The sequence below is a fragment of the Simochromis diagramma genome, unplaced genomic scaffold (assembly GCF_900408965.1).
Source record: "Simochromis diagramma unplaced genomic scaffold, fSimDia1.1 OVJJ01000024.1, whole genome shotgun sequence".
Taxonomy (NCBI): domain Eukaryota; kingdom Metazoa; phylum Chordata; class Actinopteri; order Cichliformes; family Cichlidae; genus Simochromis; species Simochromis diagramma.
In genome coordinates this window covers 4,297,568-4,323,306 of record NW_024387332.1, presented here as the reverse complement: position 1 = coordinate 4,323,306, position 25,739 = coordinate 4,297,568, and the positions used below count along the sequence as shown (strand labels likewise).

The 25,739-nt window shown below is 40.2% G+C and overlaps 1 protein-coding gene across 5 annotated transcripts in view; it reads left to right on the top strand.

Moving 5' to 3' along the window:
* The window catches only part of LOC120718052 (kinase suppressor of Ras 1-like), a 69,425-nt gene that overhangs the window by 18,312 nt on the left and 25,374 nt on the right, over positions 1–25,739 (top strand). Inside the window, exon 1 of one of the 5 annotated variants that reach the window (XM_040006373.1) lies at positions 18,158–18,676. The exons of 3 other annotated variants lie outside the window; for them this stretch is intronic. Coding sequence is in view for 1 of the 2 variants with exons in the window: in XM_040006372.1 (XP_039862306.1) it covers positions 23,836–23,838 (3 nt within the window). In the remaining variant the exon portion in view is untranslated. Of the gene's footprint in view, positions 1–18,157; positions 18,677–21,866; positions 23,839–25,739 lie in introns of those variants that run through there. One more of the 5 variants, XM_040006372.1, reaches the window with a different exon arrangement.

Below are 25,739 nucleotides of genomic sequence, written 5' to 3'. Positions count from 1 at the left end.
TTTCAGTGATGCGGCCAATGGGCCAAGAATTTCTTGGTGCAGCTCCATCAACAACAAGCACAACATCACCAATGCAAAAGTTCCTACGAATCTTGTTCCATTTCTGTCGTTCCTGCAACATAGGAAGGTATTCTTTCACCCACCTTTTCCAGAATAGATCCACAATATACTGGGCTTGTTTCCATCGTCTTCGCAGATACAGATCCTCTTTTTTAAATAAACCTGGTGGCAGCACAGGTTTGCCTTTTAACTGGAGCTAGTGATTTGGAGTAAGAGCTTCTACATCATTGGGATCGTCAGAAGAAGGTGTGATTGGGCGGTCATTCAGTATAGCCTCCACTTCACAAAAAACTGTATGCAAGGTTTCATCATCTAGTACTTGTTGGTTTGTGATAGAGCATAATATTCTCTTTATTTCTTGCACCAAGCGCTCCCATACTCCACCATGATGGGCCCCATAGGGCGGGTTAAAGGTCCACTTTATACCATCCTGTGCTAAACCTTTTTGGATTTTACTTTGGTTTAGCTCTAACATAGCTTGTTTTAACTCACGATTCGAGCTGACAAAGTTGGTTCCATTGTCTGACCAGATTTCTTTGACCTGTCCTCTGCGGCAGATGAATCTCCTGATGGCATTAATGCAGGAGCCTGTATCAAGAGAATGTGCCACCTCAAGGTGGACTGCACGACAGGTTAGGCATGTGAAGAGAACTCCATACCTCTTAACAAGACTCCTGCCTCTCTTTACTTCTATTGGTCCAAAATAATCAACACCAACATAAGTAAATGGTGGAAGATCAGCTGAGATTCTGTCAATAGGAAGATCAGACATTTTCTGCTCACCTGGCTTTTGCCGTTGTCTTTGACACACTATGCAATCTCTGATTATTTTTCTAGCTGCTGAATTAGCATGAGGAATCCAGTACTGACGGCGAAGTGTTGAAAGCATGTGATTTCTTCCTCTGTGACCAATCTTTTCGTGAATATGCTGAAGAATAAGCTTTGAAACGTGGCTTTCTTTTGGCAAAATTGCAGGATGTTTTGTTTCCTCAGGTAAATCCGCTTTGCTCAGTCTTCCACCCACTCTCAAGACACCATTAGCAACTACAGGATCAAGCTTATACAGATGACTTGACTTCCTTACAGTGCCAGAGTTTAGGGCAGTCATTTCATCAGCAAAATGTTTTCTTTGCACAAAGCTCACTATAGCTTCCTCAGCCTTGGACAAATCCTCAGTTTTGAGCAGAGTGTTCCATTTATCATCTTGCTTAACACATATTTGACTTCCACAGTGCGTGCCCAGCAACTTCTGTCTTTTCCTTGTTTGCAGTTTAAGTCTTTCTTTTACTTTCAGGATCCATGCCACACACCTTTTTAATTTTGTCCAGCTGGAGAAGTACAACAGCAGCTTAGTAGTGGGACACACATCTTCTTTCAGCACAGCTGCACACAACACTTTTACTTCTGGGTCAGCTTCCAGATGGACAGATACACAATTCATGCCTACAGGCCAGTGAACAACAGGTTTACTGAGAAATTCTGGACCATTGATCCAGGTGGAAGATTTCAGGAAACAGCCAACTGTCATTCCTCGAGAGGCTGCATCAGCTGGATTCAGCTTTGAACTGATGTATCTCCACTGCTCAACTTTTGTCAAAGCATGAATGGTGGAAACTCTATTAGCTACATACGTTTTGAACCGTGTGGTTGTGTTTGCAATGTACTGTAGCACAGTTGTGCTGTCAGACCAAAAGACTGACTCACTCAGATTAAGATTGAGTTCAACTGATAGCATTTTGTCCAAGCGCACAGCTAAAACTGCAGCAGCCAGCTCAAGACGTGGGATGGTGACTTGTTTTAACGGCGCCACCCTTGCTTTACCAATAATAAAGGAAACACACACTTCCTGCTTGCTATTAGATAGCCTAAGATATGATACGGCACCATACCCAATTTCACTGGCATCACAAAAGTGATGCAGCTGTGCACTTTCTATCTCCCCAAATCCTTTGGGTGTGACACATCTACTAATACTAAACTTGTTAAGAAGAACTAAATCCTCAACCCATTTTTGCCAGGTTTGTGCCATTTCTGCTGGTATTGTCTCATCCCAGCCAAACCTCAGTTTACATAGATGTTGCAGAATTTGTTTTGCAGGCAGAATGACTGGAGCTAAGAAACCCAAAGGGTCATAAATGGAGCTGACATTGGACAGAATACCACATCTTGTAAGTGGTTTGTTCTTGTTCACAATACTGAATGTGAAAACATCACGTTCAATATCCCATTGCACACCGAGAGCTCTTTCTGTGGGTAGCTGATCCCGACTAAGGTTCAGCATCTTTACACCTGTGGCTCTATTTTCCTCCGGGATCTGACAGAGGACAGAGCGATCACTACATACCCACTTATTGAGCTTAAATCCCCCTTTGGCACACACTTCAGTAAGCTGCTGATAAAGTGAGATGGCCTGCTCAACAGACTGAGCAGATTTAAGACAGTCATCTACATAAAAACTATGCCTGATTGTACGTATAACCTCCTCTGGGTACAGATGTTGGTTGTCATCAGCAGTCTTTAGTAGTGCATAGGTGGCACAGCTGGGGGAGGAATACTGCACCAAAAATGTGGACTAGCATTCTATGTTCCACCAGCTGTTTTGTGATGTCACCATCGGGCCACCAGAGAAAACGTAAAAAGTTTACGTGTTCCTCAGCTACTCTGACCTGATGAAACATCCTTTTAATGTCTGTCATAAGCGCTATTGGACCATGCCGAAAGCGAATCAGCACACCTAATAAAGTGCTAGTCAGATCTGGGCCTTGTAATAGCTCTTTGTTCAGTGATGTTCCAGAAAATGTTGAAGCACAATCATACACAACGCGCAGTGTTTTCTTGCGGGGGTGGTAGACCCCATGATGAGGTATATACCACACCTTTCCTTCCTCATTCTTCAACTGTTCTTGTGGTATGATTTCTGAATGTCCCTCCATACTAACATTGTGCATGAATTCTTTGTATTCTTCAAAGAATAACTGATCCTTCTGAAACCGTTTTAGCAGATATTGCGCCCTCTGCTGAGCCACCTGCTTGTTGTTTGGCATTCTTACTTCAGGTTTACGAAAGGGTAATTTCAAGTAATAATGGCCATCCTTAAGTACAGCTGACTTTGACATTATGTTCATGAACTGTTTATCTTCTACAGACATTTCTGCACGCTCATTACACTGGTTCTCCACAAAATCTTGATTATACTGCTTAACCAGCATTTCCTCTAAACTACTTATAGAAATGCGGTTTACCTGGACAAAACTAGCATCATACTCATCCTTTTCACTACCCTGATTGAGCGGCCCATTGACAACCCAACCGAGACGAGTTAGCACAGCATAGGGTCCATTACCCTCACTGTTAATGATTCTCCAAGGTTCCAGCGCTTTGGGAGAATTTACACCAATAAGCAGCCCAATGCCAGCATTTATCGGTGTCAACTCAATATCCTTTAAGTAAGGCCATTTTCTTAAGTTTTCTTCTTTAGGGATATTTTCTTTAGTGACAGGAATAAACTTTTGAGTGTACACATCAGGCAACCTCAAATACTCATTCTGTTTCAAAGCAGCTACTTCCATACCAAAAAGTTTATAGCTACTTACTGGCCTTTCCTGACCCATAGTCTTTAACATGATTTCCACTTTTTTTCCAGATGCATTTAACTGCATCATCAACGCCTCAGTGCAAAAAGTTGCAGAGCTGCCGGGATCAAGAAAGGCGTACGTCTCCACAACCTTCGTCCCATTTTCCAACTTCACTTTTACTGGAACAACTGACAAGGCACATTCATTAGACCCGGCCCCAGTATAGCTACCAAAGTTCAAAGAAACAAGAGCATTTGAGACTGATGATTCTTTACATTCAGCTTTAGCTGCTTGCCACTGCCGTTCTTTTGAGTCTATGTGGAGAACAGTAGGGTGATTTTTGTTACAGGTGTGGCACGTCAAACGATGTGGACAAGCTTTACTCATGTGGCCTCTCTTTAAGCAACCAAAGCATAAACCTTTACTCTTAAGGAATGTCACCTTTTCTTTGTTGGCTTTTAGTTTGAATGAGTCACATACGTCCAAAAAATGAGTTTGGTCACAAAACAAGCACCGAGTTTGATCTAACCCTTTATCTTCATGGCTTATCTGAGTCCGTTCCGGTTTGTGTTTGTCATTGATCTGTTCTGAAACTACAGCAACGGAAGTAGCAAAGCTACTGCTTTTAGTTTTAAGCGGTGTCTTTGATGGTTTTGAAGCCATCTTTTCTTTTGTGTTTTGACTTTCTCCATAAACAGGATCTAATGCAGCTCTTGTTTGCTTTTCAAGAAAATCAAGAAGATCTTTAAATCCTGCTCTGCGATCGCACTTTTCTGTTATATCAACGATTATTAGTCGCCATTTATCACGAAGTCTAAAAGGCAACTTTGAAACAAGAATCCTCATATTGGTTGAATTTTCCAGCTCATCAAGAAACCCAGCTTCATCCATTGTGTTGAAGCAGCTTCTTAGAAAGAATGTGTAAGCAAGTAATGCTGAAGCATCATCAGACTTTAAAACTGACCAGTTAAGAGCCTTGTCTATAAATGCAGACGTTATCTTTGCTCTGTTACCAAAGTTCCACTCAAGCTGCCTTTTTGCCTCAACATAAGCTGTCTGTGGACTCATGTGCATACAACTTCTCACTAAAATTCTGGGCTGTCCTGTAGTAAACTGTTCTAAATAATAAAGCCTATCCTGCATATTATCAGTTTTAGTTTCTATTCCTTGCTCAAAAGCCTTAAGAAAGGATCTAAAACGCAAAGGATCACCACCAAAAACAGGAATGTCTATAGCTGGAAGCAGTGACAACCTCTGTTGGTTTACAAGCATCTGAGTAATTTCATTTTGCTTTGTCATAATCTCTATTAGGGCACTGCTGTGAACATCAACCTGTGAAGAGATTGGCCTTGGGCTTTCCCCTTCTGGTTTGACCTTAGCAGGTGCATGTGTCTCTAGGGGCATTGGCAAAGGAGAATGAACTAAAGGGGCTTTCTTTGTTCTTGGAGCCTTTCGAGCTGTAGCAGCAGGTATGAACTCAGTAGATGTTCCAGAAGGCGCTGTAATCCCGCCTTCTGATTCAACCTCAGCCCTGGATGCAAGGCTCTGCCGATCCTGAGCAGAGGTGAGAATTTGCCTTTTTGCATCAGCCAAAGAGCCGATGCTTCTTTTCTTGCTTTTAATTGAACTTCTTCCAGTTCGAGCGCATGTTTTTCTTGCAGTGCGTCCACCTCCGGTTTTAAAGTGGCTCTTTCCACTTCAGCTTCCATCAGCGCCATTGAAGCTGCACGCGAGCTTTTACTCCTTAAACTTAAGGCTGCAGTAACATTACTGGGCGCTTTACTAGAGCCCTTGCTGACAGGTTTAGCAACTCGTTCAGAAATCATGTCGCTCGCTTCTTGCGCTACTTGTGAGACACTATCATGCGGCGCAATGTCACTGTCATGAGATGCTACCTTTGATTCAACATTAGAGGCTGCAACTTCATCCTTTTGTGGATCAGGGTCTGCATTTATCCAAGTGTCGATTTCATGCAGAAAGTCTTTAAAACTGATCCGCTTAGGTTCATACCAATCGCTGTGATCTGTTTCCTTTTCATCATCGTTCAGCAATTTTTGAACTGAAGTCTGTAAGTCCATAAACTCTCCCAAATAATCGTTAAATGTTCTCATGTGTTCATCTATGGAGGCTTTTGATTCTCCAGCATCAATGAGAGCATTAATGTCATTTCATTTTCTTGTCAGAACGCCAAGCTTCGCTCTGCGTTTTTTAATTAAATTAAAAAGCTCTCTTTCTTGTTCCTCCATTTTAACCAGAAAATTCGTTTCACAAGGTCCAAAAGATAATATTTTAATACAAATGTTTCATGTTGCAGCTCAGCATCTCGGTTGATTCAAACAAAGTTTCGCATTTACTCACGAACTTTGCGTTATTTTTTCAGTCCATTCTGCGAAGATCCAATCTTCCAAGTCCAATCTTGCAAGCTTTTCCATCTTCCAAGTTGACATCCAAGCGAGTCAAAATGATTTTTTGACTTAAATGTCGCGGCCTTTTACTTTCCAAACACCAAAAAAGTCCAAGAAAAGGCCGTGGGTGGCAACGGGAGGTTTGTTTTAGAACGCACTTCTGACTCCATTGTTTAAAATCATATGCCGTTTATTTCGTGGAAAATTATAAACAAAAATCAGCCAAATAACTTCTTAAAACTTAAAATTAAACGAAAGTTAACTTAATTTGCTTTAACAACTTCAAAAGTGGTCAAAAAATCATTTTCTAACCCTCCCATCTTCCCATCTGACATTTGGCAAACAAAAAACGAAAAACCTCTTTACCACACCCATCCAGGGTGCTCTTAATCTCTTGATTAATGGGAGGGTCCATAAGCTAATAAACCAATCACTTTCCAAAAGCTTCTCCATTAAATTAATTACAAATTTACATAACAAAACCAGGTCAGAATATTCTAACACCTTTAAAGAAAAAACAAAAATGAATACAAATTGCATTTTATGAACATTCAACAAAAATGGCCACAACAAAAGTTTTTTGCAGCTGTTTATCTAAAAATGCAGCCAAGACGTTTTTTTAAATAAACATTTCAAACTATTTACAGAACAATCAGCTGTTCTGCATCAAATTTGATGCCACACAAATTATTTGTGCCACTCCAAAAAATAATTTCTGTCCACTATGAGATAAAGGAGAACAACAGCCTGATACCTGCAGACCTGACAACAGGAGATGTATCACTCCTGTAACATTCAGCAGTCGCCTCATTGTTCTGACACACACAACAAAACTATTGACTACACCAAGGGCGTAGATTTGGCATGGACGGAAGGGACATGTCCCCACCAATAATTTGGTCTCTTTGAGTAAAGAAAAACAAAACCGATAGAAAGGAAAAAAAAAGATCTGTCAACGTCTCATTCACCCAGCGGTGCAGAAAGAGTTAAATTACATTCTCTACTGGAGTCCTACCTCATGTGACTAATATGGCCAATGTGATTGGCTGTGCCTTTCAGGGAGCTCTGTTTAGTTTTAGCAGCAGCAACCCTGCGCTGCAAGGACCTGCAAGGAGGAGCGGAGGATGACAGCAAAAAGGAAGAACCTGGATATAAGAAAGTATTTTTCAAAGAAACCTGTAAGTCGCTTAAAGTCAAGTTCACTCATAAAATTTGTCCGTCATAATAACGTTACAGGCTATGCTAGGCTTTGGCCCACATCAGTCTAAAATTGTATGTAACCATGAATAACGTGTTTTGGAAACTAACTGCACAACAGGCAGCAGTATTAGTTATCTCAGTCTCAGAGCAGCATTTCTAATTTTGATTGAAACTGTCAGAGAAAACGGCAGCATCGAGTAAGCCAGGATATTAGTTTACAGAGGCTGTTGAAATTATACGTCTAACGTTAAAATTTTGGTCACACAATAATTTCATCCTAATTGCACTGACATATTCATAGGGTTAATTTTTGAGACAAAATATCATGAGGTAGTTAAAAATGCACTCACCCTACAAACATTACTGATGAGTCAAGATCTGCACAAACTGACAGAAACACTGAAGCAGCTGCACATTTTATTCTTATTGTCATGTATGTCCTATTTGTCAGGTGACAGAAGAACCAACACAAAGCTCAGAGAGGAATGGTGACACAAGATCACAGGTGAAATTGGATGATGACTAGGGATGGGTATCGTTTAGGTTTTATCCGATACCAGTACTAAACCGGTACTTTTGAAACGGTACCGGTGGTTAAAGAATGAAGAACACAAACTTTGTCCAAAAACCTCTCATGTGTAGCTGTTTCTCACTTTTTCTTTGGTCATTTAAGTTTTTTTTGCCAGGGTGAAGGGAGTATCTGCCATCAAACAAGAAGACATCCGCATGTAACTACGACGGTGTTTGCTAGTTCACCTTATGTGCATTAATGTAATAACGTGGTTAGCCTACTCAGCGTAAATTACACACGAACAACATTAAGCTACTCACCCAGAGAAGAACGGCTGCTGCTGCATCATCATCCGTCATCATTTTTGCTACACTGGCAGGGCTAGGGGCCAGGACTTTCCTCTTCGGGTTTTTGGGGGATGTTGCTAAATCCGGGTCCGATAACAGGCACCACACCCGCAGTAGATGTGCTCGGTGTGAGGTCTCGCAGCAAGCTATCAAATACGGCGCATTTCTCGGCTTTTAAAAAAAAAACGCTATGCGTTGCCAGGTGTTTCATCAGATTTGAGGTGTTACCTCCTTTGCACAGTATCACAGTATCAGCTTAAAGCACTTGTTGCAGGCTGCTGAGTTTGCATCTTTTGCTGTGAAGTACAGCCAGACTTTTGACCGCTTCGCCTTGGGCATTTTTAATCTGTAGCTCTGCTCTAAAAGAACGTACGTACCTGGGCCCGCCTACTACGCTTGCAAAGGTAAAATGATTGGCTGGAATCCAAAGTGTATGACATCTCAGGAAAAAAAAGCACCGAAAGAAAGCACCGAAATGTGCGCTGCTTTTCGGTCTGGTTACTATCGTTTATGTCAAAACCGGTGCCATCATGGCACCGGATACCGGTACCCATCCCTAATGATGACTTGGTGGTGCACATGTGTGACTGCATGTATTTTGTAATTTTTATTTTTTTTTTCAACATTATGTTTATTAAAGTTTTACATATATACATATATAAAGTACATACACAAACAAATTTACACAATAAACGAAACACAAGGTACATTCAATGAAAGCACTTGAGTCCATGAGACCTCTGACAGATTTTAAAGAATAATTTTCACATTGCAGCATATGGTTGTGGTCCTGTACAGAGAATAGCTAGGCTGTCCCTGTCTCACACAGTAAACCAGATAGATCTTTATTCCCAATATACTGGATGTAGCGCCCCCAAATTTTCTGGAAAATTTCTTGTTTATCTTTTAGAGTATATGTAATTTTCTCTAATGGTAAACATAAAGACAATTCTTTGAACCAATGTGAAATACTTGGTTTGCCAAGACTCCTCCACGTTAGAGCTATCACTCTCTTTGCTTGTAGTATTCCCATGTTTATGAAGATTTTTTCAAAATGATCTATGTTACACCCTACAGGATATAATCCCAGTAGGAAAAGTTTGGGATCCATCACAAGTTTAATTGACAAAATCTCCTTTATCATTGCTCCAACCTCTTCCCAAAACTCCTTTATTTTTGGACATGACCATAAACAGTGGAGCAATGTGCCCTTATCTTCTTCACATCTATTACAGATATCAGGAATCTGCATATTAAATTTGTTAAGTTTTTCTGGTGTTATGTACACTCTCATCAACCAATTAAATTGTAGCAATTTTAGACGTGTGTTCCCTGTCTGTGTTTGGGCTAGCTTACATGCTCTACTCCACTGTTCCACTGTCAAGTCCTCCTGTAAGTCATACCTCCAAGCTTCAAGCTTAGCAGCAGATGAATCAGGAGAGGATGTCATCATCAAGTTATATAATTCAGATATCATCCCTCTACCAGTGGGGTTTTTGGTTAGGATTTTCTCTAATGTGGACAGCGGGGGAATATGTGTAAAATCATTATGATAAGACCTGATAAAACTCCTAAACTGTAGGTATTTGAAAAAGTGCTTTCGGGGAATATTAAATTTAGAGATTAGTTGTTCAAAACTTAAAAGTCTTCCATCACCCCCGAAAGCATCCTTCACCAGTCCCAGCCCCGAGTCTGCCCACATTTTAAAACCACCGTCCGCCCTACCCGGGGCAAAATAATTGTTGCCCCAAATCGGGCTAAAAACGGAGAGGGGAGATTTTGCGTTTAAATATCTTTGAGTGACATGTAAGATATATATCATGTTTTTAACTATAGGATTAAGCGTAATGTCTTTGAGTTTATTATATTTATCAGAGTATACATATGTAGGAAGTGGAAGCCTAAGAGAGAGAGACTCAATAGTTCTCCATGCGGGGGGCTTTTTTGCAGCATAATAGAACATTATAGTTCTTAACTGGGCTGCCCAGTAATACCAAACCATGTTAGGACACTGCAGCCCTCCTGCATCAAAGGGCAGGTACAAAAGTGATAAGCGAAGTCTGGGACGCTTGTTATTCCATAAAAACTGATTAAACAGTTTTCTTATTTTAAGGAAAAGTCTGAGGGGAGTGGCAAGGGGATATTCTGAAACAGATACAGAAGCTTAGGGAGCACGTTCATCTTTAGTATATTTATTCTACCAATCAGTGAAATTTGGAGACTCGACCATCTCTCCACTGATTTGTATACGTCAGTCATAATTGGACTATAATTATGGTTCACCACCTCTTCCAATTTCGGGACAATCTGAATACCTAGATAAGTAAACTGATTCACATTTCTAAAATGGCAGGTGTATTTAGGTGGATTCATCCTTTCTTCTGAGTTCAAAAGCATTATAGAAGATTTTGATTTATTGATTTTATAACCAGAAATATGTCCAAATTTTCCAATTAGGTCTAAAATGGCTGGAATAGATTTTCCCAGATTTTTAAGAAAGAGGATCACATCGTCAGCATAAAGAGCTATTCGATGGTCGAGCCCTCCGATCTCTATACCCGTGATCACACCGTGTTCTCTTACAGCAATAGCAAGTGGTTCAATTGCAATTACAAATAAAAGGGGGGATAGGGGGCAACCTTGTCTACAACCTCTTCCAATCTCAACTGGTTTTGAGATAACATTATTGGTAATTATTTCTGCATATGGGTTATTATATAGAAGCCTGACCCAGTTACAGAATCCCACTCCCAAACCAAAGCGACCAAGAACCTCAAGCAAATAGGGCCATTCCACCCTATCGAAAGCCTTCTCGGCATCTAGTGCCAAGAAAGCTGTATCTGAAGACCCCCCTTGCTCGTGTAAAATATTTAACACTCGTCGAACATTGTGGAATCCCTGACGCCCAACCATGAACCCATTTTGATCTTCCTTGATGATGTCTGGCAAAAGGCCCTCCAGTCTCTTTGCTAGAATTTTACAGAGTATCTTTAAATCTGAGTTTAAGAGGCTAATTGGCCGCAGGTTTTCACATTTATCATTCGATTTTCCAGGTTTGGGAAGAAGTGTAATTAAGGCCCCTCTCAGAGTGGGTGGGAGTATCCCCTTTTGAGCAGATTCAGAAAACATTTCCAAAAGGGGTGCCTTTAATTTGGATACAAACTTTTTATAGATATCAATTGGCAGACCGTCTGGCCCTGCAGCCTTTCCAGAATTCATACTCATTATTGCCTCTGAGATTTCGTCCAGAGTCAATTTAGCCCCCAGTCTCAAGGATTCCTCTTCTTCTATTCTGGGGATATTCATATTGTCAAGAAAAGAGAAAAAATTGGGGTCTGGTTCACCTGGGTTTAAGTCAGAACTGTATAACCTTTCATAATAGGCCTTGAAAGAGTCACTTATTGCAGCAGGGTCAGAGATCGTTTCCCCTTTATCATTTTTAAGTGCAGTGATTGATCTTTCCAATTGGAATTGTTTTATACGCCAAGCCAGAATTTTACCTGATTTCTCCCCTTGATCAAAAACGGACTGCTTAAGTTTTAATAAGTTAGCTGTAGCTTTTGAAGCTGAGATTTCATTATATTGGGTTCTTAATAACAGCAAACTTTGGTGCAGCTTGGGACAGGGGTTCTTAAAGTACATATCCTCAGTAGCTTTAATTTTCGATTCCAATAATTTCAGCTTTTGTCTGGCCTTCTTAGATTTTGAGCTTGTGAAGCTAATTATTTGGCCTCTAATGAAGGCTTTGAATGCTTCCCATCTAATACACGGAGATGTTTCAGAAGTATTGAGCTCAAAGTAATCAGTAATTTGTTTGTCAAGGTACGCCAGTAGGTCTTTGTCCTTTATCCATTTTTGCTGAAATTTCCATTTTGGGGGATCTCGTACTAGCCCTGGATCCAAATAGACCAGACTGGCTGGGGCATGGTCTGAGATAAGGACACTGCCATAATCACAACCGTTCACTTTATAGGACAGACTTGCTGAGATTAAAAAGTAGTCTATTCGTGAGTATGATTTATGTGTGCTTGAATAACATGAATATGTCGATACACCAGGATTCCTGTCTCTCCATATATCCATAAGATTTAATTCCTTAGCAAACTGAAGAATGGTTTCCCTACTCTGGCTATGAGATTTGTCTAAATGTGATGATTTATCTATACTTGGGTTCAGAGTGCAATTGAAGTCTCCCGCTAAAATATATTGACCACTAAGTGCTGACAGCGTGCAGAACAGGTTATTAAAAAAAGATGGTTCATCCTTATTTGGGGCATAAATATTAACTAAAATCAGAGGTTCTGTATAGAGAGTACCCTGAACAATCAAATACCTTCCCATCCTATCTGCAATCACCTTACAAACATTAAAGGGGACGGACTTGTGTATTAGAGTCAAAACCCCTCTCGCTTGGGAGTTAAATGGTGCTGAAAATACCTCTCCCTGCCATCTCCGCTTAATCTTTAAGTCCTCTTTTCCAGTAAGATGAGTCTCTTGGAGAAAAATTATTTTGGAATGCATATCTTTTAACCTTCTCATCACTTGTTTAACTTTTTTAAGTTTTTGCAGCCCTCTACAGTTCCACGATGTCATCTTAATTTCTAAAACATTGGACATAGCTGCAATTTTCAGATGATCTTCTCATGCTAGTATATAGAAGTGTACCTTTAAACAACCAAAACAATGCAGACAACACAGATGCTTCTAACTGCATCAACCATTGAACACAACCCCTCTGACCTGAGGGCCAGTTTCCCCTTCTCCTTACTACACACTCCGGTAATGCTAATGACCAGTCCACAGTTATTGAGGAATGATCCAACATTATTGATATTGACTTATCCTAAACTTAAACACTCCCTCCATTGTTAGCTTTTACATACAAATAATAATTGCTTTGCCATGAATTTATTGCTATCCCAAATATACCCATGTAAATAAATTAAATGTTAGGGGTCTACTGTGCTTTAACTCTATTTAAATGTAACTATAACTCAGAGAGTCCTCCTGGAAAACAAAAAGTAATCGATCCCCCCCCAAAAAAAAGAAGGGGGGGGGGGGGTATACTCACAATGCAGGTAATCACCAGCGTCTTTAACCCCCGTACAGATATAACGGAGGCATGTACAGATGTTCAGTGTGAATATATTTCAATGATCAGTTCACAGTAGCCCCAGGAATTAGCTGCCAAGCAAAACGTTCAATTATTTTACCAACTCTATCCGTATCGCTATTCATCCCGCTCTGCTTGGATCCGCGTAACAAAAGTCTCTGCGTCCTCCGGTTTGCCAAAAGTCAGTATTTTATCCTTGTAGGTCACCAGGAGCCTGGCGGGGAGAAGCATCCCGTGTCTTATCCCCATGCTGCGGAGCTGTCGTCTCACGGAGTCGAACTCTTTCTGCATCTTATGTATGCCGGCTGCCATGTCCGGGTAGAAACGTACCGGTTTGTCCTCGTAGAGTATTTGCTTTTTGATTTTGGTCGCTTTCAGCACCATTGCCTTATCCCTATCGCTCAGGAATTTCATGATCAGTGTTCTTGGGGGGGCGTTTGGGTCGTTTCTCGGGCCGATTCGATGCGCCCTTTCCAGGAATGGCTTTGATTTCAGCAGAGGGATGTCCAGCGTCTCCGGGATCCAGGTTTCCAGAAATGCGCAAGCATCCGTTCCCTCCACCTTCTCCGGTAAATTCACCAGTCTCAGGTTAGCCCTCCTGGCCCTTGTTTCCAAGTCCATTACTTTGTCCTCCATATCTCTGGTTTTCTTTTCGAGACTCTGGACTTTTCTCTGAAGGCTATCGACCGTGTCCTCAGTGTCGGAAATGCGTGTCTCGACATTTACAATACGCTCCTTACACTCTCCGACCTCGTTTCTCACTCCCTCAATTGCAGCCATTATTCCGTCAAACCTGTTGGAGAAGTCGGTTTTCAAGTCTTTGATAGCTTCAAGAATCGGAGCGTGACTTGGTCCTTCCTCTTCAGCGCTAATTGACTCTTCCGACATGGCGCTAGCTTTAGCTTTTCCACTTTGTTTAGTTGGTCCGAAATCAATTTTAGGTTGTGAGGGTTTACCACGACCCCTGCCCGATTTACCTGGTGCAGACGACATAAAAGAGTCCTAAGCGTGGATACCGTTAGAGTTTAACTTCAAAAGTTGATATTATGTTAGGTGTCTTGGCAAAGATTCACGGAGGAGGGAAGTGTGCGTCTAGCTAACGCGCCGCCATTTTAGGAGTGTATTTTGTAATTTAACATTATATGATTCACATATAAAAAGATGAATTGTAATTTTAAATGGTTTAAAAGCATATAGAATAGCATATGCTGGCAAGTATATTTCTCCTTTTTTTTTTTTTTATCAAGGAGCAAAGTCAAAAAGGGAAAAACAAAAAGAAACAGGGCAGGGTTTGGTGGTTGAATCATCTGTCCCCACCAATGCCAAAACCAAATCTACACCCTTGGACTACACTACACACTAACTACACAAGATTTGCGCTAAACGTTGCAAATCTCAAACCACCGCCGTCACTCCAAAACTTCCCCCCTTCCTAAACACCTAAATGCCATGTTGCCATATCATTTTATGATTGGTCGACATGGTACATTTTTCCACCAATAGGAAAGGGTGGAGTTTTTTTGGTTTTGTTTTTGCTCACAGGCGGAGAGTGCTTTCAAGCATTTTCCTTATAAAACGCCGTTTTTACCGTTTCTTCCCGCAGTAAATATAAACAACGACAGTATTCAGGAAAAAAACAAACATTGCAGATATTTTTATCATAACTCTGGTTTTACGTGGCCGATCAACACAATTTAAAAACTGGTATAAAGTATAAACTTTTTCCGTCAATTGTTCCGTCTGTCCTGCTCACATCTCCAATGGTTGTACACGTTGTCATTAACGTGGCTTCACTCCACATCAGCCACGCCGCTTTGCTAGCTAAAACACCGGTGTCGCACATAAGGACGCTGTCGTAGCCTGTCAACCACGTTGATTAGCTGCGTATATACGAATGTGAATCACATCATTGGCTGGACTATGGGATAAGGTGGCATCGTTCTAATCCCATATGGGAGCAGCCAGTCACTTACTGACTAACACTGCAAAACAGAATCATTAAAGTTTTAATTTTAATTGCAATTCAGGTTAGATTTTTTTTTTGTGCGCAATGCAGATTTTCTGTGCGCAGAGACCGTGCCAGCAGTACGCAATTGCGCATGCGCGCAGCTTAGAGGCAACATTGCATATGACCTTTGCGCATTTATAGTACCTTGCCACATTTGTTTATTTGTTTATTTATAAGGAACCCCATTAGCTTCCACAACAGTGGTTGCTAGTCTTCCTGGGGCCCAAACCATCAAATACCACCAAATAAAATGTTACACAATGAGTTAGATGCAAAAATGTCCACATAATTTGGCTCTTACATCCACAATAAGGTTTTACAATTCTGAAAATGTAAACATGTAAATATTAAAAATTATAAAAAAAAACAACACTCAAACAAAATACACAATTTCCATTACAAGTGACATTACCCTCTACAATTTTTACAAATAAATTAAAAACTGCCTAAATAGGCTTTTAGGTGATTTTTAAAATTATGAATAGAAGCCAATTCTCTAATTGCATAAGGCAACTTATTCCACTGAAAAGATGCTCTAAATAGGATGGGCAATTAATTATATAGTTACAGAGTGCTCTAAAAACATTGAATATAAAGCCTAAGTGGCAACGGGATGTTTTTTTATCTCTTTTTTTTTTTTCTTTTTCTTTTTTTTTTATCTCAAATTTGGGTATCTGATAGTTGGTTTGGATCAGTTCTGATCACATTCATTCCATAAATGAACACCTTAGGCCACCTCCTACAAAGGGTCTCGGTGTGGCTGTTTTGGTCCACACCCGAGTGCGTCAAGGGGAAAAACGAAGCAGAGGTCGATTTAAACTAGGAATGGCTGGTGACTAATTTCCAAGTCGACTAAACTAGAGAAAAAAAATTAATCTGAGTAGTCTCAAACTAAGAAACAGTCAGATATTAAGTTAAATTTAAACTATTTCATAGATAATGTCAAAAACCAAAAAAAGGCATTTTCTTCAATAATGAATCATGCCGGTTATGTGGGGCACCTCGGGTCGTGCATTATGAACGCAACAGGTTATACTCCAAACAGACAACAAAAAACTTGCTACTTAAACCGATGTTAAATATGATATGAAAGCATGTTACTTCAATAACTAATAACTAATATATTCTGACTAAAAAGTGTGGCGCATTGTACAGTGCATTAGAAATCATGCACGTTGTGTATGTTATTTGAAAATTCATGACAGCCACGTTAATAAAAGTTAAAATCTAAAATAAAATACATTATCCAGCTATATATTTTTTTCTGCTTATCTGAAATTGAGTCACAAGTCAGCAGCCGAAGCATGTAATCTCTCAAGCGTGTCCAGAGTGTAGCCTGCACTTCTCCCGGTAGGATGTACCCTGACTGGTACACCTTACTTTGGAGGTGACCACCTCAACTGGCTCCTTTCAATATGGAGTAGTGACTCTACTCTGAGTGCCTCCCAAATGGCTGAACTCCTCACCTTATTGCTAAGGAAAAGCCCATTCACCCTTCAGAGAAAGCTCATTTCTGTCCATGATCTTGTTCTAGGGTTAACTAAAAGATCAAATTCTAATTTTATTTGTCACATACACAGTACAACATGTAGTGAAATGCTTGTGTCCATGCTGTGGACAGGCTGCAGATGTAGCTGCGCCATTCCAGGCTTAGTTCAAGGCAACGTAGGATTTTGAAATTGATACCATAGGTGGTAAATGGACATATTCATATATAGCAAAGTGCTCTGTACAACATGCCCCATTCATTTACATCAATTCATACAAGCACTTATTTCTACCTATTCCCTCTGGGTACTTCCTCTCATAGTCCAAAGACACAGTCAGGTCCATAAATATTTGTACAGAGACAACTTTTTTTCTAATTTTGGTTCTGTACATCACCACTGTCAATTTTAAATGAAACAACTCAGATGCAGTTGAAGTGCAGACTTTCCAGTGGGTTTAACAAAAAGCTTGCATAAAAATGTGAGGAACTAAAGCATTTTTAACACAATCCCTTTCTTTCAGGGGCTCTAAAGTAATTGGACAAATTAAATAACTGAAAACAAAATGTTCATTTCTAATACTTGTTTGAAAACCCTTTGCTGGCAATGGCGCCTGAAGTCTTGATTTCATGGACATCACCAGATGTTGGGTTTCCTGTTTTTAATGTGCTGCCAGGCTTTTACTGCAGCGGCTTCAGTTGCTGTTTCTTTGTGGGCCTTTCTGTCCAAAGTTTAGTCTTCAATAAGTGAAATGAATGTCAGTGTTTTACAGATGATGTGGTTTTCTGGCGACACATATGTGTAACTGAGATGGAGATAGGTGTAAGGGCCCCAGTGCACTGATCTCTTCATACGCCAACAATGACATCGTCACTGCTCTGCATGCACCTTCGCTTAGGGTGCACAGAGTATTTCCATTGAACAATAAGTGTCACCACTCAGAAAAAACCTCCAGATCAGCACTGGTATAGGATGAGAAAAAGTCAAAATGGAAGCAAAGAACTCGCAGAGTTTTGTCCAAAGGTCTTTCGTCAAACTGTCATCTTGCTGCATCTCCCTTTGTATATTCTGTCAATCTCTGAGATTCTGATATGTCATTAAACATGCTATAAAAAAACAACTCATGCCCTCAACGATGTTGAATATGGAGCTACCAACCAAGAGGAAAAGAGGAAGACCACAGAGAAGGTTCATGGATTTAGTGAAGGAGGCTATGCAAAGGGTTGATGTGACAGAGAAAGATGCTTGGGATAGGGTGAGATGGAGGCTAATGATACATACTCCTAAAGGTAGCAAGATTTCCTAACATGATGTTATTCTATGTCAGAGATATGTGTGGGTTTTTCTTTGCTATTGGATATGCTACAAACACAAAAGTATTTCCTAACATTTCACATTGTTTTGCTATTTTAGTTTAGTCAGATGTATAACTGTCATTCACAGTTTAGCTTGACGTCATTATACTGAATATGTTTTATTTTTCTAATGTACTGTTCCAGGTGTCTAAACAGAATGGTAAGGTTTTATAGTTAGTAAGTATGTAGTACATTGGCTGGACAGAGTTTTGCAGTGTTTTCAAGAGCACCAGCCATACTGCTCTGTGTGATGAGCACACACTCAAACTAGAATGTGTTGAGTCAGCTGCTTTGTAAGCCTCTGTCCCTCCCCAGTGAGCTATTTATACACACCCAAACCAGCCACAGCCACATACCAACACACACACACAGTGATTCAAGGATATACACATGTTGAAAGCACTTTGTAAACAAAAGTGCACACAAACAGTGAAGGTAGTGTTCAAACCTCAGGGTGACTCAGTTTTGTTTTTTTCCCCTGACATTGGCTTGAGGAGGAAGTGACAGGTGGACAAGGAAGCGCTAAGGAGCTAATAGCAGGAGGCGATCAGGCTGACAGTCAGCCCGCATGGAAGGCGCTGCATAGCAAACTGGAATCATACGTAGCACACTGAGGTAGGACAAGACGCCAGCATATACAGGCGGTTTAACATTTCTTTAATGCATACTTTTGGATTAAGATCTTTCAGATTAAAAGCTCAGAGAGAGTACCATATTGTTTCACTGGAAAAGGTGATTTGATTTTTGGTATTTGGTGCATCCTCCACACAGAGAAAAAGGAGAAGGAGACTTGTTGTGGAAGTTGCGGAATAAGGAAGTGAAGGAAAGTATTCAAATGAAGGGGTTAGCAAAGAATAGTCAGGGAGTTAAAGAAAGTAGACAGGAGTGCTGGATTGCCAGGCATACAGCAAAGAGAGATGGCGAAGATAAAGGCTTGTAGTGAATGTGAGACTGGATACTAAGGAATGAGAAGGGGACTTGTATCAATTGGCTAGGCAGAAAGATTGAGCTATTAAGGAAATGAAAATGGAAATGTGCTACAAATGAAAGAGTGGGAGTACCTCTATCGAAAAGATAGCAGTAATACTTTGAGGAACTGATGAATGTAGAAATGGAAAGACTGAGCAAAAATGAATGAAAGTTGATAGAAGCAAGACAGAATATATGTGTGTGAATGAGAAGGAGAGTGGAAAAGTGAACTTGCATGGAGTAGAGATAGTGAAGGTGAGAAATAAAAGGATAAAAAATTAATCCATATTTTCTTACACATTTCTAAATAAGGGGGAGAGTTGCCAATCCCATATGTATATATACATACATACGTTTTCTTCCATTTCTTCTAGAAATGAAATGTCTTCACAGGAGGCTAAGGATTCCTTGGTACTTACAGGCCATACTGGTCACAGATGTTCTTGTATATTATGCCAGCCACTTGGCTACATGTATGCCCTGTGTTGGTATCACTCAGTATATCTACATCTATCACCATGGCCATCTATCACTGGTGAATTGATGTCTCGTTCACTCCTGGCAGACAGTTTGACGACATTCTTGTGGAAGAGTTGGTTGACGACTGCTTCATTCCGTAGTCGGCATCTGTAGCCAGTCTTGTTGATAATCTCACTGAGGGGCTTCAGGCCTATTCAGAAGAGCAGTGGGGAGAGAGCATCTCCTTGGTAGATCCTGCCTTGACAGTAACTTCTGCCACTTGGCTTGAAGTTTGGCTCTAGTGTTGTTCGCCACATCCCCATTGGGTTCCTGGTGACGGCTCTTATGGTCCTGTTGATCTTGCATAGTTCTAGGCATTCCAGGATCCATATGTGGGCTTTCTTCTAGTCGATCCAGGCAGTGCACAGGTTGGTCAGTCTGGTCTTGTAGTCTCGGGCGACTGCTCTATCTACCAGTTGGTGCTGTTTTGCTCCTGCCATCTGTTTTCTGTGCATATATATATATATATATATATATGTATATATATGGTGATCGGGTACTTATTGTACCTGATCACGGGTAGGGCGTACGTGTTGATAGCCCGGATCTTGTTCTTACCGTTCAGCTGACTCCTCAGGACTTGCCTGACCCTCTGCAGGTACATGGTGGTTGCAGCTTTCCTAGCTGCCTCTTCATGGTTCCCATTCGCCTGCGGGATCCCCAGGTACTTGTAACTGTCTTCTATGTCTGCAATGTTGCCTTCTGGTAGTTCGATCCCCTCAGTTCTGACTACCTTCCCGCTCTTTGTTATCATCCAACTACACTTCTCCAGCCCGAATATATCCTGTATATCCTGGTAGTGTGGATCAGTGAATCGATGTCTCGTTCACTCTTGGCATACAGCTTGATGTCATCCATGTACAGGAGGTGGCTGACAACTGCTCCGTTCCGTAGTCGGTATCCGTAGCCAGTCTTGTTAATAATCTCACTGAGGGGGTTCAGGCCTATGCAGATCCCGCACTTGACTTGTGACTTGTGCTATGGGCTTGGAGTTGGCCTCTAGTGTTGTACGTCACATCCCCATTGAGTTCCTGATGAAGGCTCTTAGGGTCCTGTTGATCTTGTACAATTCTAGGCATTCCAGTATCCAGCTGTCCTCTGATCCTCTGCTCCAAAGGAGTGTAGTCTAACCACTACGCTATCCAGCTGCTACAGGTTTTTAATTATTATATTATATTATTTTATTTATTTCTATATTTTTTATTTCCTTTTAGAAAGGGAGAGGTCCAAGGACACTAGACTTGTCATTTGCAGCGTGCTCTTTGATCTATATGTGAACAAACTGTTAATGAAAAGATTTATAACACACCCACCCATATTTGTGCGTGTTTGTCTCTGGGTTTGCATTTTGCATGTGCATTCCTGTCATTTATTACTGTGTAAGAGATAAGCACTGCCCCAAGGGGTATAGCTGGAATCAGGCATGTTCCTACAACACTTACAGGACTATGCCAATTTAGTAAAATGCATGAGGAGGCAGAACTTAGTAAGCTGACAACTTAAAGCTTTTCTGTTGTATTCAGTAATTGAAAAAAATAAGGCTCCTTTACCTGATGAACTATGGAAGTGAACCTCAGCTTTAATAATTCAGCACATAGCATTTTTTTATTTTATGGTGTACTTACATTCTCACTTTAAACTAAAACAGATCTGTTTTATTAATTGAATAACTGGAAAGGCTTTCAGTGCTGTAAGCATTTAACTACCTGTTGTGCTCTAATTTATATTTAATTATTGTACTTTTTATTCTTGTAAATTAAATTAAAGATTTTATCTGTTTTCAGGAACCTTCTACATCAAAGCAAAAGTAAATTATTATCACTTCAAATTACTTGAGCGTACAAGAAAACAGGTCTTATGAAGTGATGAATCAAGTTATTATCAATGTGTATAGAGAGGAGTGTCTACAGCCATAAGTAAAAACTGTCATGGTTTGAAACTGTATTCGTAATTGATGGAATTATGAAAACAGTAAACTTCTGTCAGATTTTGATCCACCATACCATACCATCTGGAAAGTGTTGGATTGGCAAAGGCCTCATTTTTCTGGCATGACAATGACCCCAAATAGTCTGCTGACACAATAAAAGTGTCATAATTATGCAATTTCTCATGACCGTTGATCAACAACCACTGATCAAAGCCCACTGATCAATGGCCATGAGTACCATTCACAGAAAGTTGGGAAATGGCTGCAATCACAGCATTGTACGATGGCGAAAAGTCGTACCCTTAGGCCCCCTCCTCGATTCAGAGATGGTCTTTCCCTTTGCCCTTCTTGATGTGATGTTCTTCTGCTTCCCTGGCCGCTGTGTCTGTGGGGATGGTGTTCACTCTGTGTTGTAGCGTCCTGATGACACCCAGTTTATGCTCCAGTGGATGATGAGAGTCAAACCTTAAATACTGATGTGTAAGTTTCTGGTACACATGAGGTTTGAGATGTCCCCATTACTAATGGAAATCTCACAGTCTAAGAAGGCTAACCTGCCGTTTTTCATTATCCTCCCTGGTGAATTTGATGTCTCGGTCCACCAAGTTAATGTGATCCGTGAAATGTGGTACATCCTGAGATTTGATTTTCACCCAGGTGTCCATTATATGTATGGATTATCTGGACTATCTATAGTAATTATATATTACTTGTTTTCTATTTGGATTGTATTCTATTGTATGTTGACTTATCGCCCACGCTAATGACAAACAGGATTTGCTTGTCATCAGGTGTTGGCAATGTAACTTAAATGTATATCAGAATATTTCAAGAACATTTGCGATAATATTATATATTTGTGAATATATATATAGAAAAATAAATGCTGAATTATGATTTATTGATGCTTACTGCTTGAAAGCAACAGCATTTATAAGTAATTGAAGGGCATATTCCACCTTTCTTTTCCAGTGATTGCTATTGATAACACTTTTCCTAATTTGGAGTATGAATATATAGAAACAAGGTCCCAGCAGCATTATAGTGCAATAATAGTGAGACACCATTATATCCAGTGACACAGCATAAATCAATAACTAATACTATGTGACGTAATATTGTCACACAATAAAACTGAAAAATGTTTTCGAACTTTCGTAGTGTGTCTTGTGTCAAACTTTTTGACTAGCTGCTTAAAGTCCTGTATTTCCATCATGTAACCACTATTTGTTCTTCCTGTCATATCGAGTGCAGTCAGTGAGTGGGCCAATGGTGGAGCCATTTGTTCAATAGCAGCTGCAAGCATCTTCTCCTATCTAGCCCATATGTATGCGATAATATTTTATCTTCTACTGGCAAAACAAGTTTGTTGTTTCCACCTTCAGCGGGAGCAGTTGTCTTGCAAAGTACTGTACTTTGTAGGAGGTTGTTGAAGTAGTAATCAGCGTCACACTTGCAACTCTCTTATACATGTCCAAGCTTGTCTCATTGTTGCACAGAGCAGGGAATGTAAATGCATGGCGTTTCTATGCCAGCCTATATCATGATATCACATTTTTATACCATAAAAATTGTATTATAGCTGATGATATGATGTGGCACACTCCTAACTCCTATTACCTTCCTTCAAATGTGTGTAAATTAAGTTTAAGTAACATTTTCAGTGCAGGTGTTTTGCATGTAACTGCATTTAGCAGGAGTTAGTTAGCCAGAGTTAGCATTACCATACAGCGCTAATGCACATCTTATTCATTTGGAGGATTTCTTCTGAGGCAGGGTGGGGTTTAGCACTGATTAGACACATACACTCAAAAAGAGTAGCTTTCGGAAATGTAACTATAACAAATGCTTTAAAGCTTATCAAATAGATAACCATTTGAATGGAGTGTTACCAGAAAAAAGGTTCTTAAAATCAGGGCTCTGCTTTGAATGTAAGTCTAGCGTGCATTTCAGTGTAGATTAAATAATATAACAAAAATAACTATAAGAATGATAATAATGATAAAGCACTTGCTGTCAGTTATTACAGTATTACAAATGTTAATCTAAGGGTAGCGCATAAAAGTAAAAATGAAAATGAAACCGTATGCATGGGGAGTGAATGATCATTTATGTACCGTGTTTGCAAGTCAGGAGACGTGTGAAAAACCTTGTTGAGCGAGAGTGAGAAAGAAAGAGGGGGAGGGTAGTGCTAGAAGGAGGGAGGAGAAAAAGAGGGAGTGTGATAACAGCTGTGGGAAGATTTGTTGGCTCTCTGTGTGTTTCCCAGCAGCCTGTTGCGCTTACGGATTATTCTGGTACAGTGCCTGGATTATGAGAGCGGGGGCTCAAATGTTTAAAAGATACTGTCAACCTCATGGTAATGTACATAATCAAAGCTCTGCTGTTTCTGTCTGCTGGTTTTCAGCGTATGTATTGTGATACAGATCTTAGGAAAAGTGTTTCCTTCATTTCCTTATTGTTGCTGTTTCAGATAGTCACATTGCGTGTTCTCAGTTTTAATGTGCGTGTGTACTCTGGACAGTTGTGTGTGTGTGTGTGTGTGTGTGTGTCGTTATTGGCAGTGGTGGGTATCAATACAGATTTGTGTTTGCCTTTGACATACTATGAATACCCACATGCCTGTCAGTACTGACTCTGTCATTCAGTCTTGGTGTTCTGGCTTTTCTTCAGAAATGTATTTCTGTGTGACTAAGTATGTCCGAAAAGGCAGTAAGCAGTAATTAGTGTCATTTGGATATCGAAGGTTAAAGGAAAAGTTTTAACTGCAGTGTCTCTCTGTTAGTGTTTCTACCTCTTTCTGTTTTTTTCTTTTTTCTGTTTTGGAGGGTGGGTTTCATCACCTAAACATAGTCAGCTTAGGCATGCCCAGGCAGTACCCAGGTATCGGTATGCATCAGTTTTGCGAAGTGTGAAATGTTGTCTTGTCTCGCCAGTCTTTTTAACTTTTTCCATATTTTTGGATGAGACGTGTAGAACACAAATAACATTTAATATATAGGTTGTTCTTTCACTGCATACTTATTTTGACCATTACAGTAATACTTTGAAGGCCAGTGGCTGTGTTGGGATAATTTCAGGGAGGTGTAATGTGTTGTTTATTAAAAGAGGAACTCGCAACAGTTTTAAACAATAAAGTCTTTGCTGGTGATGGGACATGCATCTTGTTGACCACAAACAGCCTCAAGCTTTTGGCTAGTATCTCTATATCATGACTAGACTGGTTTTCCTACTACTTATTTGGAAGGATATTCTCTGTTAGGGCGAGCAAGTTCTCCAAGTTCAGCTTGCACTGCTTCTCTAACCAAAGGGGTTCCACAAGGTTCAATTCTGGGTCCTTTGTAATTTTCCTTTTACACCCTTCCTTTAGTCAGCATCATTCAATCTTTGAAGTCTCACCAGCTGGATAGACCAGAGTAGCTGAATGTTTGCCTTGTTTGAAACTCTAACAAGACTGACGCTATTATTATAACTCCTCGTGATATGTATTCAAGAATTAGAAATGATTGCTTCCTTTTGCTTATTTGTGAAGACCAGTGTTCATAATCTGGTGTAACATTTGATTTCTCTCTGGACTTTGAATCACATGTAAAATCAATCTCAGTGAAGGGAAATTCACTGGTCCAGGCCTCTTAAGGTCAAATTGGACTGTAAGTGGCTCGTGATGCAAAATGACATCATCACATCAGGATTATTTATTCCAACTTCTTGTGAAATAGACTACTGCTCGCTGTCTTCGCTGACAAGCTTAATATCTATTAGTTCCCCCTGTACAAGGCTGAAGTCTAGGGATGTTAGAGCCTCTCAGTCTGTGGTGCCAAGGCTCTGGAACAGTGTAATACTGCACCAACTAACTGCACTAACATCAGGTTTTTTACACCAAAACATCAAAGTAAAACTCTGTTCGTTTTTAGCAGCAGCATCATTGTTTAAATGTTTTCTGATTAGCCTCTGGGAGTTCTGGTTAAGGTTTGGAAAAGATGGTAATATTGCAGAAATGCAGTACAATGGCTTAAGCAACATGCTTTACATAAACAACAGATGTGAGTATGGCGCTTCATCCTTTCTAAATGACACATCTATTCTGAACCTAAGTTTTGGTGATAACATTGAATACTGAGCTTTAAAAAGTTTTGTCAGAGTTCAGATTGGAAGTATGGGCTAAGTCAGACATTCCTGTTGGGTGTTGGACTGGGGTTGCCCTTTCACCAATTCTCTTCATAATAGAATATCTAGGTACAGCCCCGTTTTTAGAAAGTG